The sequence below is a fragment of the Myotis davidii genome, unplaced genomic scaffold, assembly GCF_000327345.1.
Source record: "Myotis davidii unplaced genomic scaffold, ASM32734v1 scaffold478, whole genome shotgun sequence".
NCBI classification, from domain to species: Eukaryota; Metazoa; Chordata; class Mammalia; order Chiroptera; family Vespertilionidae; genus Myotis; species Myotis davidii.
In genome coordinates this window covers 5,191,236-5,207,478 of record NW_006289570.1, presented here as the reverse complement: position 1 = coordinate 5,207,478, position 16,243 = coordinate 5,191,236, and the positions used below count along the sequence as shown (strand labels likewise).

Here is a 16,243-nt window from a genome sequence, read left to right as displayed (position 1 = left end):
CCCCCGGCTGGCGACCACTCTGCCTCAGCCACCCGCCAGCGCACTGCCAGGCCCTACGTGGGCCGGGCACCTACCTAAGAGCGCAGCGGCCTGGCTCCGTCCTCCGAAGCTGCGGCTGAAGGAGCTGTGCCTGCTCGCGTAGGAGGCCGGCCGGCTGGGCAGCCAGGGCAGGAGGAAGGCCGGGATCTCCGAGTGCAAGAGCTCTTCGGCCACGAAGGCCACCTCGAACCACTTGCGCTGGAAGCTGGCGAAGTCGTCCACTGCGGGCGTGTGCCAGGTGGTGGGCTGCTGCATGGCCACTGGGGAAGCAGAAGGGAGAGAAAGCGCCTTGGGACCAAAGGCCTGTTTTCTTACGGACGCACGCTACAACCCAGGTGAGCCATAAGCACATCACGCTAAGCAGAAGAAGTCAGCACAAAAGGCCACACTGTAAGATTCCCCTTAATAAAATGTCCACTTTGACTGGCATTTCTTCAATTTGAAGGGACAATGGGTCACACTCAGAAACGAAGGGAGGAGGTGGCAGGGGCACACTAGCAGCTACAAGGGAGACCACCTGCCCGATCTGCTCTGACCCATCCTGGGGTAAGAGCGGCACAGGCCGCTTTATCGGATGCACGATTCTTGAGCCCCATGGCCGGAAGCCTTCGTCTGCAGGACGGGAGTCACACAGCCCTGTGCGTCAGGGGACCACAGCTGCCTGTCTGCGTCCTGGCTGCCTCCAGTGCTGTGCGAGCCAGCTCTGACCGGCTGGGATTGCTATCCTCTTGGGGATCACTTTTCCTCATTAAAAAACCCGCAAACAAACACATAAAACATATCTTAGGAAATGTGTTAGGTCCTGATGGTCTTCCTGGGGGAAGAAATGGAGTCTGCAGGCCCAGCGAGGAGAAAGTGCTGTCAGACATGCAGGTTAGAGCCCAGCATGTCATCCTCAGACCCACCTGCACTGGGTGGGGGCGCTCTAATCAAAGCCAGCTACCAAAACATGGCCTGTGGGAATTTGCTCATGCCAGGTCCCTTGCCCTCCTGGAGGGTTATCTTCCCTTCACCCTGTTCCCACCAAGAGCGTCCTGTAGCTTTAAGAAACCCGTGTCGCTCCAGCTATGCTTAAATTAAACACGAACGAACGCTCAGGGAAGCTGACAGGCCCGGCACAACTTGGAAAATCAAGTGACCCAAGAAGCTCCAGCAGCAGCGCCATTTGAGAGAGCAAGTCACCGGGCAAAGCACGGGCCCCCGTGGCCCCAGCGTGCCATCTCTGACCTCGGTCGGGCTCTCTGTCCATGACTATCTTGTAGAAATAGAAGCCGTAGATGAAGGTCCGCCAGACTTCGCCAGACGCGTGCGTGATGAGCTGCTCCTCCAGCATTTTCTGAGGGAGAGACAGTGAGACTCTGAAATTCCCGCGGAGGGACATGTGAGAGGCGCAGCCCCCGTACAGGGCGGAGTGGAGGGAGTGACAGGGCCCCCAGGAGACCGTACCCTCCACCCCATCAGCCACAGCTGCCCCTGGCGAAGAGCTGTGCCTGGTGCAGACAATGCTATAAAGTACAAATGCGTATTTTAACATCATCAAATATTTCAAACATACAGAAAAGTATAAAGAAGACCCGACTTTAACAAAGTTACTATTTTACTATACTGACATCAGATCTTTTTAAAATATATTTTTATTGATTTCCGAAAGGAAGGGAGAGGGAGAGATAGAAACATCAATGGTCTCAGAGAATCATGGATCAGCTGCCTCCTGCATGCCCCCACTGGGGATGGAGACCACAACCCAGGCCTGTGTCCTGACCGGGAATCGAGCTGTGACCTCCTGGTTCATAGATTAACACTCAAACACTGAGCCCTGCCGGCCGGACTCAGCCAGATTTTTAAGTCGTGTCTTTCAAAGCAAGACAAGCTCCTGGCTCGATTCCAGACAGTCCTCACACTTATTAAAAGCAGACCCTCACTGTCCCCTCCAGCCCTCGCTGCTGGAAAGGGCAGCCCCTTCCGAGACGGGCTCTGGCTTCCCGGCCCGAGCAGACGGTCCCGCGGCCCCGCCGGGCTGTCTCACCTGCATGATGTCGATGGCCATGGCCGGCGTCTGGACGCCCTCCACGTTGTTCACCAGCCAGTGCACCACCTCCGCGCTGATGAAGCAGGAGGGCGCGAGGCCCTTCTGTTCCGAGAGCAGCTGGACGCCTGTCCTGAGTCCCAACGCGGCCGCAGGGAGCAGGGCGCGTACGCACCATGGCAACAGCGGAAAGAGAAGATGGTGAAGGGACTCGCGCTAAAGCGCTTACTATCTGGCGCGAGCATCCCCACAGTGCAACTGCTCTCCACTATTTCTAGACCCAGAGAAACCCCAGGACAGAACAAAAATGGTGTGAAAGGGGGAAAAGGAGAAGAGAAAGCAAACAGGACCTGACATCTAGAGAATATACTCGTCAGGTACGAGACGAGGTGAGCTACGTAACTGTTCTATTTAATCCTTACATCCACCCTGGGACTTCTATTGTCCCATTTTACAAACAAGGTACGTCTCAGAGACCAGAGAGGTCAAGTGACTCGCCCGAGGTCCCACAACTAGTGAGCAGCCAAGTCAGGTAGGACCCCACCGGACTGCACTGCCCGAGCAGGGCCCGGCTAGGGCCTGCGGACCCTCCCAACCCGGTGCCCACACACGCGCCAGCACTTACGAGGGGTGCTTCATGGCTTCCAGGATCTCGGCCAGGGTGGAGGCCGACGTCAAGGAGCTTGCCAGCACCTGCTGAGAGCTGGGACACAGAGCGCCTGGTCAGCAGGGCCAGAGCCAGGACCTGAGGAACCGTCCTTACAGAGCGGGGACCTTGGACAGCACTGACATTAAAGGTGACCCAGAAAATTCTGGATCGCTACATCCTGGGGTTATCTTATGGGAAGAGGGAGAGGTTCCTACTTCCAAAGTGTATACGTTAAAAAACAAAAAGAATTCCAAGTGATTTTATGTCCACACTTGCTTATTTTTTAAAAAATACGTTTTGTTGATTTTAGAGCGAGGAGAAGGGGTGCCTCCCACACCCATGCTGAATGGGAACTGAACCCAGCACCCCGAGTCCCCACTCCCAGGCTCAGACAGGAGGCGGTCCCACCCGTGTGAGCACAGAACTCAGCTCCTCTGAGGAAGCCCACCTCCCCGTGGCGTACCAGCTGTGAGCAAGTTCTTTACCACGAAATGGAACCTGTTCTATTTCCAGTCACTGGTCCTGATTCTGTTAATGTTGGTCTCCTTGTCTCCAGCCTACACACCCCCAGTTCCTCTTTCCTTTCAAAAGCAGAAGAAACCTGCGCCCCTGGTCTCGCAAGCAAGGAGGAAGCAGGGACATGCACTCCGTCCCTAGGAGCCAGGCAGCCCCTCTGACCCTCCCCGGCCAGAGCCAGGCTCGAGGGGGATGAGCCTGGGAGGCGACAGAGACGAGGCACACCCAGGCCTGCTTGCGCCTCTGAACTGATCCTCCACTGGCCACGGTGAACAGGCTGCGTGAGAGACATGGGAAGCCCGGCCCTGTATGTGCGACGTGAAGGCAGTGGAATGCTTCCGACAGAGCTGGCCAGGCAGGCTGCCCGGGGCCCTTCTCTCTCGGGGAACGGATGCAATAGGCAGCTTCTCAGGCCACGCAGCCCAGGGCTGCTCCCTCGGCCCAGGAAGGCGGCAGGAACAGCCTGGGCAGATGGCTAGGGAGCAATTATGCAACAAAGGAAATAAAAAAGAAGTTCCGCTGATCTGCCAAGGGTATAACAAGCTGGGGTGTGGGCCGCTTCCCCAAGCAAATGAGGTCCGAGCGGCTTCTGTTCCCTCTGGATGCTCAGGATTGGGAACAGTGTGGCCCTATCTGGCCACAGAGGGGGACCCATTCACTACCCGTGCATTTCCTCCAGCGGCACAGACCCACTGCACGCTACCACATGGGAGGCCTCTGCCACGGGAGCCACGTGGAACAGGACTGACTGGCTCAGAGCCCCCTCCCCGAAACCCACCCTGCATGTCTGATCCTCCGCGGAGACCTCTGAGCTCTCCCGTGAGCAAGGCAGGGCGCAGGGCATCAGCCCAGCACAGGTCTGGTAAGAACGGACTGGGCGTCGGAACTGGCCACCCAGCCTCCGCAGCCTCTGCGGGCGGACCATCCCACCGCCCGGGAGGCGTCTCACCTGCTGTCACTGGGGTTCGAGGAGGTGAAGCTCTGCTCCCCCGCGTTCTGGGAGCTCCCGAAGGTCTGGCTGTTGCCTCTGTCCGCGGACTGGCCTGTGCTTACCCCCAAGCTGGTGCCGTCCAAGCCCGGGACGGCCGTCTGGTCCACAGACACCTGTACGTTAAAAAAAAAAAAGAAATCCTTTAAGCCTATTTACATTTGTGGTCCTTTTCTTTTCTTTTCTTTTTTTAAGGGGACTAGGAGTGCTTGAGCACTTCCAAAATGAAGCTTTATATCATCAGCTATGTTGTTAGATGCTGTACAAATTACTCCTGCTAAGTCAGGGCGTCTCAACCTTGACACTACTGCCACTGGGGACAGATAAGTCTGTTGTGGGAGCTGTCCTGGGTGGGACATAGAGCAGCATCCCCAGCTCCTACCCACTAGATGCCAGTAACATTACTCTCATTATCTCCCCCAGCCCAGTTGTCATGAATAAAAATGTCTCCAGATAGTACCAAATGTACCTTGGGAGGCAAAATTGCCCCTCATTCTGAAAGAACCATTTGGCTCTCCGTTTGGGGGGGGAGGGGAACACATCAAAAACACGTAGACTCTGCCAGCACCATAAGAACACGGAGAAAGGCAGCAAGAGGCAACTTGCTATTACCAATCCCCATCTGCTTCTAACCAGCAAGGCTTAGGAACGGGTACCGCACTGTCATTCTAACTTAAAAGAGAATGGAGGGCTCGACCCAGCTCTCAGGCACAAAAGTGTGGCTCTTCCGTGATGCCCTCTGGATCCCGGTAATGGGTTCCCTCTTATCTACTGCCCCTGAGAACTGCCCCACCAGCCTAAACGGAAGGATGTCTCCAAAATTTACCTAATTCCTGCGTTTCATTTCAGTGGAGATGAGGTTAAGGAGTTATCCTCTTCATCAGAAATTGGCAAACATTTTCTGGAAAGGACCAGACTAAATATTTTAGGCTTTGAGGGCCATACAGGGCTTGTGGCAACTACTCAACTCTGCGTGGAGAGGCACAGAAACAGCCGTAGACAATGCAAACAAATGCACATGGCTTTGTTCCAACAAAACTTTATTCATAAAAGCAGATGGTGGGCCAAGTTTGCCCATTCCCTGACGCCTGCTCTATGTTCATCTTTCAATCTTTCTATCTTTCTCTCTCCTCTCCCTTCCTCTCTGAAATCAATAAAAATAAAAAATTTCTAAAGAAAACAAAGCAAGCAGAGTTTATGTATATTGAACACAGAAATGAAACATAAATAAAGTACAATTTAATTTTGTGTAAGTATCTGATTTGAGTAGAGATAATTTTCTAAAAAGTTATATGTCTTCTTAACAACATACCTGGTGGGCGATATAAAATTTTTCATGTATCCTCCTAAGATCTCAACTCTGTAATTTCCAATTGTGGGAACTCATCCACTTTTGTTCTACTGGTGAATTCTACCATGTGAAGCTGTGCGGACTATTATGGGATTTATAACACAATTCTCTTATTCCAGATATGTTGATCTTTTTAAAATATATATATTTTTTTATTTTAGAGAGGAAGGGAGAGGGAGAGAGATAGAAACATCAATGATGAAAGAGAATCACTGATTGGTTGCCTCCTGCATGCCCCCCACTGGGGATCAAGCCTGCAACCCAGGCATGTGCCCTTGACCGTAAAACCCGGGACCCTTCAATCCACAGGCCGACGCTCTAGCCACTGAACCAAACCGGCTAGGGATTGTTTTTTCTTATGTTAAATTCTAATCTAAGTCCAAGAGGGTCTCTTGTGAGAAAGTAAAAGTTTAAGAAGTCCGATCCGAGTCTGTTTTAAACCAAAAATGCAGCGTGCCGCCCACACTCAGAGATCACAGATTCTGGATGAGGACTCAGAGGTCCCAGCAGGGATCTGCCCCGAGTCGAGCAGCTCACTGGGAAGAGGTAGGTACAGACCACACAGACTGGTGGGCAGAATGGTGCAGGGGCTCAGCTACTCGCCAGCTGTATGCCTCCTGACCAGCTAACATCCTTAAGCCTCAGTGTCCCCATCTGGAAAGTGGGGTAATAATCCCTGTACCTCACACCCCATTGGGAAGATCATATTTGCAGAGTCCATTGCATAGTAGGTGGCAGAGTAGGTACTAAATGCTGGTTTTCTGACTTCGATCCAGTAAGGCTCCCTTAACCTCCACCCTTAAACTCTCAAGTCCCATCCTCCTGAGCCTGCCCTGCTCCGCATAAGCCTCCTCGGCTCTCTCAAGTCTCTGTAACTAAGCCGATTTCACACACTCAGGGGTCTTGGTAAAGGACTGGGAGCCCCGTTCATCGTCACCTAGGACCTGTCAGGACAGTCATTGCTAATGTTGACTACAGAGCAGGGGGGTCACGGGTCAAGCCTGTTGGTCCTGGATTTAAAGCCCAGGTCGGCACCATCCTGTGCAAAGTACAACTTCTTTGCCTCTCAATTTTTCCATCTGTAAAGTGGCCCTAACACTTCTACCTAACGCACCGGTGACGGCGTGAGGGTAAGTGAGATGGTGCTATGTCGCGGCAGATAGCAACTGAAGCATGTTAAGGCTTAGGAGGCCCTTGGAGATCTGGCCCAAACCCTTCCTTTGACAAACGTGTTCAGGGAAGTCCAGTGGCCGGACGAGCTGCCCAGGCCGCACACGTTAGCCTCTGACAGCACATGCCTGTTAGTAAATGTCTGCTGGTTTCCACCACTTCCCGCTTCTCACCCCACGATTACAGACCTCTCTGGTTGTATTAGGAGGGGGAAAATAAGCATTCAGGCCTTAAGCAGGCATCGCTCATGCTGCTTGTATTATATGGACAAGAACACCTCAAAGGGAAGAGGCTGCCCCTTGGCGAAGAATCGGTGGCAACTCTGTGGCACAGAGAGGCAGAGGCAGGAAGCGTGAGTCAGCACTGATGCGACCATTTGGTCTCTGACATCCATCATTTCCATCCCCCGCTGCCCTGGCCCAAACCTCGGATGGGAATGGACGCCTCGGAGACCGAATTCAATGTCAGCTGCCCTTGAATCTCAGCCGAGGTCCCATCCCATCTGTCCTGAGCCGAGCAGAAGGCTTCTGCTGACCGGGCAGGCGTGCGTGGGCTGCAGGGTTTGACTGACCTGCGAGTAGAAGGCAGACGACGCTGTGCGCGGACTGCGGACAAACTCCATAAAGAAGGCCCCGTCCTGGAGTCAGAGGAGGAGGAGGCAGTGGCGGCAGCAGGTGCAAGAGAGCGAAGGAACGGAATGTGGACCGTGGTGAGCCATCAGGGGGAGGAGCGGGGGACGAAAGGAAAACAAAAAAACGAAAACAAGGAGGGAAGGAGAGAAACAGGGCTCATGAAGAGAATGGGGGGAAGAGAGATCCACCAGGGAAGACAATATCCAAATGCAAAGCACAGGGAGGACTCGCACCTTCTTGGGCAGAGCATCCCGTCACGTGGGAGCGAGCACCTGGCTTAGAAGGTGGGTCCAAGCTCCCTGGGGCCTCCTCGGAGCCCGGCTCAGACGCGTGCGCCCTCCGACATAGCTCTCAGCTCCCTTCAGGCCTATTCCCGGGGGAAGGGGAGGCCGGAGAGCAGCTTGGAGGGGGTGGTAGGGAAGGCGCTTCAGGGGTCACTTCTTGGCCTCCCACCAGCCTGGGTGACCAGCAGGCCTCTTGGTGAGATACTCAAGGGCTTGAGGCTTTCAATTCTGTCGGTCCCTAAACATGGCAGCCAGGTGGGAGAAGAGGGTTCCATGCAGGAAAAGTTCTGGCTTCATTTTCTGAGCAAACAGGGGATAAAGGGGCAGCAATCCCTTCTCCTCCACAGCCTGTGTGACAATGTCATACTTTTGGATGCACAGGCACTGGGGGGAGCTTCTGAAACCGCCTTCCTCTCCCCGCCTGTCCCTGTGGGCCTCAAGTTGCCACGTATTTGAAACAAAAATGACATAGAAGCCCAGGAGTGTGGCTCAGTGGTTGAGCGTCAACCTATGAACCAGGAGGTCATGGTTCAATTGAGCCTGGATTGTGGGCTCCATCCCCAGTGTGGGGCGTGCAGGAGGCAGCCAACCAATGGTTCTCTCTCATCACTGATGTTCCTCTCTCTCTCTCCCTCTCCCTTCCTCTCTGAAACAATAAAAATATATTTTTAAAAAATGACATGGAGGACTTTTCCAATGACCCCTCCTTCCACCTTTCTTATGGCTAAGGAGGCCTCTCTCGTCCTGTCAACATGTTTTTACTTTGGATGCATCATCACTGACACACGATAGATCTGAAGGCCTCTGCTTTCCTACGACCTTCCTTCGATCCTGTCAGCAGAGTCACTGAACTGCCTGGCTGTGTCTGATCAATACTGCCGCCATTTCCCACAGGCCACTGGAAACTCGGGGAACCGACCATGAAAACGCTCGCCTGTGGAGATGCAACCTCGGGTCCCCTTCCCACGCATCCCAACCCAGACGCTGCCTGGAGACATCGCCAGGCGGTTCTGAGCATGTCAGCCAGGGCTCTTCGCGCTGGCCATCGCATCACACCTGTGCTTCTCCTTGACGATACGGGAATCCACACCCGGCATGACGGGTGGCCATCCGTCTGGATTTTAGTGTTCAGTTGGAAGAGTAGGAGAGTGTTCTAAGTAGCACTCGAATATCGGGTTGTTGCCACATTTTAGCCTGAATGCTGGTGGCTCTATAATTTCTCTGCCTTTCAGGCCTGTCCCTGGCACTCTTTCTAATCCTAACAGATGGCAATGAGCAGAGGTCAAAGCGAGGGTACTTTGGGATTCTCCCTGTTCCATCCTGTCCCTTCTCTGCCAGAACATACAGAAGCAGAGGTGCTGACACTGCTGAGATGTACATACATGCAAGTGAGGATGGGTGAAAAGCTTTTCCTTGACCCACAGGTCATTCCTTACGCACAGACTGTCCTTAGAACTGCACCTGAAGTCACAGCAAACTACAGCCTGCAGGCCAAATCCAGCCACTGGCTTATCACAGCCTGTGAGCTAGGAGAGGGTTGTAACTGCTTATGGAAGTACCTACACAAAAGCCTTGAACTTGCCTCTTGGCCCACAAAGCCTGTATTCCTCAAGGTTTGCCAACCCCTGATCTACAGATTTCACAAGCTGCCTATGGACTCAGTGATACTTTTTCTCAGATTTTAATCCCTACATCCTTGTAGTCTAATGCTAGTAATTTATCCTAAGAAAATAACTAGCAATGTGGTCAAATAATTATCTGCAAAGATGCTATCTGCAGTATTATTGATAATTGTAGAATAATTATAAAAGTGTATGGAAGAATTTTCAAAAGTTGTTTTTAAAACCAGATGAAAAAAAAGTAAATTATATATGAAGGGCCATCCATCTGATGAAATATTCTATCATTATTTTTAAAAATAATTCTTTGGAAAAATAATGATATGGGCAAATGTTCATGACAGGGAAGTAAAATAAATAAATACCAAGGTGGACATACAATTTGACCACAATTTTGAAAAGAAAATACATCTATTAAATCTCCTTCATTTCTTCTTAATGGAGATCAGATAAAAGGACATCTGATCGGCTCACCTCCCACACCAGACGATCTCAGGGTCTGGATTTCCCAGAGGCGAGGACAGAGCCAAGGCTACTGGTCTTAAAGGTGTGCGAAACCCGACCTATAGTTCCCGCCCCTCTGCTGTGCCTCCTATCTGCTCAGAGGCCCCAGACTCAGGTTGTGTCTTTTGAGGTGGTTGCTGTTTTCAGGAGTCTAAGCAAACTGACGGGAATTTCATTACCAAAGACTGAGCTCTCTCATCCTGGACCTTTACTTGTAAATTTTTAAAAAAGAAAAAGAAAAACAGTGAACTCATGGCAGATGCTTCCGGAGCTTCCTACCTGCCCTCCGGGGGAGCCGGAGAGGTGGCCACAGGACAACCAGATGGCCAATTCTAAGGCTCAAGCCAGGCCCTGGGCCGTGACCAGTACCGTTTAGCCCGACTGCTTTCCATCTGCCTTTCCTGAGCAGCCAGGCTCCTTACAGTCTGAGCAGGAAAGTTCCTCAGTAAAAGTAGTCACGCTGCAAAGGGCGCAACGCAGGGCAGAGCGCCTCCGAGTCCTCAGCACGCCAGTCCTAGACCCCACCCTGCCCATTGGGTCGCCCGTTCCCTGCTGGAGTGGCCCCCTTTACCTTTCTCGGGCTGTCCACGTAGGTGGGAGTCATGGCAACGCTGCTGCTGCTCTCGGCGGGCTGGGCGGAGCTCTTGCCGCCGTGCACAGCTGCCTGCTGCTCTCCCAGGCACCTGGAAGGGCAAACACACGCCCGTGGCTCGCTCAGAGCCCCCCGAGGAAGGACCCACGGTAGCCAAGATGACACGAAGACAGCGCTGTTGCCGTCATCTTTGTTTTTTGTTGTTTTTTTTAATCCTCACTCAAGGATTTTTTTCTATTGATTTTTAGAGGGAGTGGAAAGGAGAGGGAGAGACAGAGAGAAACACCGATGTGAGAGAGCCACTTGGGCTGGTTGCCTCCCCCACATACCCTGACTGAGGTGATCAAATCTTCAACCCAGGTATGCGCCCTTGACCAGGAATCGAAACCATGACCCTCCGGTGCCCAGGCCGATGCTCTAACCACTGAGAAACACCAGCCAGGGCTCAAAAACTTTTCTTTAAGGTTTTCTAATATCAAATATTTCTCCAATCACCTTCAAAAATTTCTTGGCAGTTTGTTCAAAACAGGATTCAACTAAGGTCCCTACATTCCAATACACTGTGTCTCTTAAGTCTCTTTCCAGCTATAAACGCCTTCTTATCGCTCTTATCCCTGCCGTTTATCTGTTGAAGAAGGCAGCTCTCGTGTCCTGTAAACAGACAGCCTGGAAGAGCTGGTGGCACCCTTCACTGCGCATCCCGTTCCTCTGGGCCTGCACTTCCCGAGGCCGAGACGATGATGACAGGCGTGGGCAGATCGGCGTTCAGGGGCCAGCCTCCTCCCCACGTCCCTCTCTGGTGACGGCAGTTGCCGCTGATCATCTCTGCTGATCTACGCGTCCATTAGAGCCCACACATGTGATGTGCTATCATCCGTCCCCAGCTATTCCCTGGAATATTGAGAAAAAGAAAACTTCCCCACAGCAATGACTTGCTACTCTGGGGTGCAGTTCATACAGGAAAGCGGAACAAGTACTGGGTTCCTTCCCTTGTCCCCTCGCATCACTGTCTGCCTCCTCCTGCCACACAGTCCCCCTCCCCCTCTCACCGTGTGGTTTCTTCTGAGCCCCACACGCGGTCACGCATTCCCTTGGGTAGGCCACGGCCGGGAGAGCAGGGTCAGGAAGTCTTGGCTACCCACAGAGGCTTCACCTGACGCCCATGTCAACCCCCATTTACTGAGCTGCCGTCTGGCCCGTGGACTAGCAATCAGGGATCCAGGGACCCTGTCCTTGCCCCTGGAGGCTCCTTGTCTAATGGCTCAGGGGACGGGGCTGCCACAAAACAACCAGTCACACGTATTGTGCACATACATACGTGAGAACATGTGTAGGGGCACACGGCTTTTGCCGGGAGGGCGGCACCAAGACAGTAACAGCCACCATGTGGGGGGTCTCTGCTCGGACTCAGCTGTCATCATTGTCCTAATCTACAGGAGCAACGAAGCCTGCTGCTGGGTACCTGCTGCCCAGACGGCTCACGGCCACGCTGCTCATGGGCCCAAGGCCAAGATCCCCGGGGCCGCCGCCCTCCAGGAGGGCCTGACTGAATGGGCATGCCTCCGAGAAAGACGGGAGGGAAGTGGAAGAAATAAGCACAGTTATGCTGGGATGGCCAGACTACAGGGGACATTTAAAAATTACTTTTCATGCCTGGCTGTGGTGGCTCAGTGGTTGAGCATCGACCTATGAACCAGGAGGTCATGGTTCGATTCCTGGTCAGGGCACATGCCCGGGTGGCGGGCTCGATCCCCAGTGTGGGGTGTGCAGGAGGCTGCCGATCCATGATTCTCTCTCATCATTGATGTATCTGTCTCTCTCCCTCTCCCTCTTCCTTCCTCTCTGAAATCAATTTAAAAATTATATTTAAAAAAGTCTTTTTCATAATAAATAAAGTTGGGTCAGCTCGGTGCAGGAAATTAAAAAAGCACACAAATGAAAACGCTGTGTGAGCAAACACTATAGGAAGGTCTGCTCCCTCTGCTCTGCCTCCAGCACTGAGAACGCACCACGTCACAGAAGAGTCCTCGGGAAGGCGCGGATCTCGCCTCTCCGTCCTGCCTCTTGCTCTGGGGCTAGCTGAGTCTTGCCCCTCACACAGGACCCCTCCTCCCCCCACAAGCCATCCTTCCTCTTCCAGGCTGAGCAGAAGCAGGCTCCTTGGAGCGTCCTGAATGGTGACTCACTGACAAATTAAAATACCCCCCCCCCCCCCCCAGCTTCACACCCTTCCCGGCAACATATGCTCCTTGTTTTTTCCAGCAGGAAAGGCCTCTGACTAGTTGCAGGGAGAACCTGCCAGGCAGGGTCCTGGGGTCTCTCCTTGGGCACATGAAGGTATTTTTGGAAGAGGACCCCTCAGTCATGAGCCCAGCCCCTCCCAACTCTCTTCCTCTCATTTGCTCCCCATCAGCCTGCTATGTTCTCCATGTCCCCACCTGGATCCCTTCCTTCCCATGTCACCATCACCCACCCTCCACCTCTGCATTCTCGCCATGGGCTCCTGCCTCCTGGGCCCACCCACCGGGCCTTCGTACAGGTGGGGCTCAGCTCTGAAAACACCACTTCTGGCAAAGACACTGAAGGGCTATTTCATGATGTTAAGGGATTGCTGTAACTTTTTAGGTAAATAATGGTATCACAGTTTTGTTTTGCTTTGTTTAAGAAAGAGTACTTATTTCTCAGAGACATACTGAAATGTTACAGAGGAAGGGACATATGTGTGGGATTGAATAAGAAATTAAAAAGGAAGATGAGAGCAAGTGGGATATAAACGAAACGAGATTGGCCCTGAGATGATAACCAGTGAAGCTGGGTGATGGGTAAATGGGGAGTTATTATACCAGCCTGTCTATCATTTTTAATCTGTTTGAAATTTTCCATGAAAATAAAAGGCCTTTCAAAGGATCGCTCTTGCTAAGGAAAGGACAGCCTGAACTCAACTTCCCACGCAGCCTTTGTAACGGCATCTCCCACTAGGCCTCATCCTCACTCCATGTCACTTCCTGAAAGCTGAATGGATGCGGGCTCCTGCTGGGACCCTCACACCAGACACACATGGTCTAGTCCCCCATGACATCTCGTCCAGGGACCCCTGCATCCCTTTCTCCATCATTCACGTCTATTGTCCACCTACTACGTGCCAGGCACAGCACACAGCCTCTGTCCTCAGTGCACAGACAAGTCGAGAGAAGATGAGCGAACCTGGGGCGGCCTGGAAGAATACTGACAGACACAGGCCCAGGACGCCGGGAAGCACCAAGGCTCCCTGACCAGGCTGGGAGAGTTAAGGGGGCACAGAAACTGCTCTGTCATGTGACGACATGTAATCCTAAACTTGTCTAAACCCACAGAATGTACAACACCACAAGAAAACACTGATGTAGATGAACTATGGCCTTTGGGTGACTATGTGTCGATGTAGCTTCATCAGTTGTAATAACTGTACCACTCTGGTGGGGGATGCTGATGAATGGGGGAAGATATGTATCGTATACGTGGGTACAGAGATTCCCCATTTGTGTGTATGGGAAATCCCTGGACCTTGCACTCAATTTTGCTTTGAACCTAAAACTGTTCTACAAAATAAATTCTACTAAAAACAAAACAAACAAACCAAACAAAACCAAACCAAAACCCCTCTCTGGGCCACTGAGTGTAGCTGTAGCCTCTCTCGGCCCAGGCACTTACTTCTGGCTGGCTTCCATCTCCAACAGGGCAGACAGGGCCGAGGTTCCCTTCTTCCCAACCGGGGGGCCGGCCGCCTCGAGGGAGTGCGCGGAAATGGGCCCCGCCATCTGTAGGCCTTTCATGGCGGCCCCTTTCTGAAGCAGAGAAAGGAGACAGGCATCAGCCCCAGGGGGGGCCCTCCGTGGAGGCTGATGCTGAGGGAGAGCAGGCAGCCCCGAAGGGTCACATACTGTGTGATTCCACTCGTAGGACATTTGGAAAAGACGGAAAGCGTCGTGATGGAGAACAGGCCACTGGCTGCCAGGGATGAGAGATGAGGGGAGAAGGTGGCTAGAAAGTTGGGGGTGGGGAACCTTTTTTCTGCCGAGGGCCATGTGGATATTTATAACATCATTCGAGGGCCACACAAAATTATCAACTGAAAAATTAGCCCGCTCGATTTGGTCGAACATTTAATGAACTTCTAATGCCTTGGCAGGGCCCGGCCGAAGGATTTTGAGGGCCTTATACTGCCCGTGGGCTGGACGCTCCCCACCCGTTACACAGGGTGGCACGAGGGAGATTTTTCTTGAGTGACGGAAACTATTCCATATGCTGGCATCTCCTGGAGAGGTCCCTGAGCTGTGAGGAGACGGTTCCCAAATCCCAGACCAAGCGCCGTCCCCAAGGGGCCCCGGAACCCTCACCCGCATCATGCGATCTGAGCGGTGGCGCCGGCGGATGCGGTTCAGGCCCTCCATGAAGCGGATAAAGCCATCCAGCAGCTGCCACTCCTCCTCGTCGGCCCGGGGCCGGTCCCCGTAGATGTCACAGTGGGCTTCGCCCTCCGTGATGCGCTTGGTGGCAGTGACACAGGCGGGCAGCAGCAGGAAGCGGGTCCTCCAGAACTTCAGAGACTCGATTAAGCTGTGGAGGAGCCAAGGAAGAAAAGGGGGTGGTGGTGAGAAAAAGCAGATCATGAAAGTACCGTCTCAACCCTCTCCCCGAAGCTGATGTGTGAGGGACCCTCTCCCCATGATGTGCCACAATTCAGGGGGCTTCACTCACAACACAAGCTGGCTGTATGCCAAAGATAATTAAAAAATAAATTCTGAAAAAACAAAAGAATCGACCTCAAGGTCACGGTTCGATTCCTGGTCAGGGCACATGCCCGGGTTGCAGGCTCGATCCCCAGTATGGAGTGTGCAGGAGGCAGCTGATCAATGAATCTGTCTTATCATGGATGTTTCTATCGCTCTCTCCCTCCCCCTTCCTCTCTGAAATCCATAAAAATATATTTTGAAATAATAACAAAATAAAAATTTAAAAAACCCACAAAAATACAAGCTCAGAAGGAGGAACTGGAAGATTGCATTTGCTTATTGTTCCCAGAGATGCCAGGATGCTTCTGTGCGCCCGGCCCGGGGGAGTTGTGGCTTTTTAATCCCCGCAGTCATAAATCACACAGAAAATTAACAGCAAAGCACCACAAAGTGGTCAGGAAAACGTTAAGAGAACATGACCTGCACTGACATTCCACCGAGTTTTCTGGCTGTTTGTTTTTAGGTGGTAAAATCTACGTAGCAAAGTTTACCACTTTAATGATCGTTACGTGTACATTTCAGTGGCATTAAGCACATTCCCACGGTTGTGCAACCATCACCACCATCCATCCCTTCATTGAGTTTTTAACCCAAATGCAGATGTGCTTTTCTTCCAGGTTCTTCTAAAACCGACATCATTTTGTAATCAAAGGCCGGAAGCGTTAAAATATGGATACACCCAAAGAACTTGTATGAATACACGCATAACCCATGGACACAGATAAATGTAACACTTTCAACAATAAAGATTTAAAAAATAATAATAATAAAATAATAAATGAATAAATATTGTTTAGACAAAAACAAACAAAAAATATGGCTACACCCAAGGCGGCCCGAAGCGCCCTCCGACCTGAAGTCCTCCGAGCCGGCGGAGCAGATGTACTGATCTAAGTAGTTCCACTTGTACTCCTCCAGCCGTTCGTGGGAGAATTCCACCCAGCAGGACACGAACTCCAAGTCCGAGTGGGAAGGGCACAGGCTGTAGGTGTAGTGGATCTGGGCCGACTCGTAAGGATACCTGAAACAAAACGGCAAGGCCGGAAGTCCAACCTTCCCCGATTCCTCCCTATCTTTTCCGACGCTTAGAGCACCCTCCTC

At 52.3% G+C, this 16,243-nt stretch overlaps 1 protein-coding gene across 7 annotated transcripts in view; it reads right to left on the bottom strand.

Annotated features, from left to right (window-relative positions):
* DEPDC5 (DEP domain containing 5) overlaps positions 1-16,243 on the bottom strand; it is a 64,730-nt gene that overhangs the window by 11,925 nt on the left and 36,562 nt on the right. For 4 of the 7 annotated variants that reach the window (XM_006762096.2, XM_006762097.2, XM_006762100.2 and 1 more), the window contains 10 exons: positions 15,996-16,163; positions 14,747-14,966; positions 14,061-14,194; positions 10,350-10,461; positions 7,311-7,376; positions 4,180-4,334; positions 2,691-2,768; positions 2,066-2,198; positions 1,267-1,375; positions 75-299 (listed from right to left, as the gene is read on the bottom strand). In XM_006762096.2, the coding sequence (XP_006762159.1) occupies positions 75-299; positions 1,267-1,375; positions 2,066-2,198; positions 2,691-2,768; positions 4,180-4,334; positions 7,311-7,376; positions 10,350-10,461; positions 14,061-14,194; positions 14,747-14,966; positions 15,996-16,163 (1,400 nt within the window). The remainder of the gene's footprint in view (positions 1-74; positions 300-1,266; positions 1,376-2,065; positions 2,199-2,690; positions 2,769-4,179; positions 4,335-7,310; positions 7,377-10,349; positions 10,462-14,060; positions 14,195-14,746; positions 14,967-15,995; positions 16,164-16,243) is intronic. The other 3 variants (XM_006762098.2, XM_006762099.2, XM_006762101.2) reach the window with 1 other exon arrangement.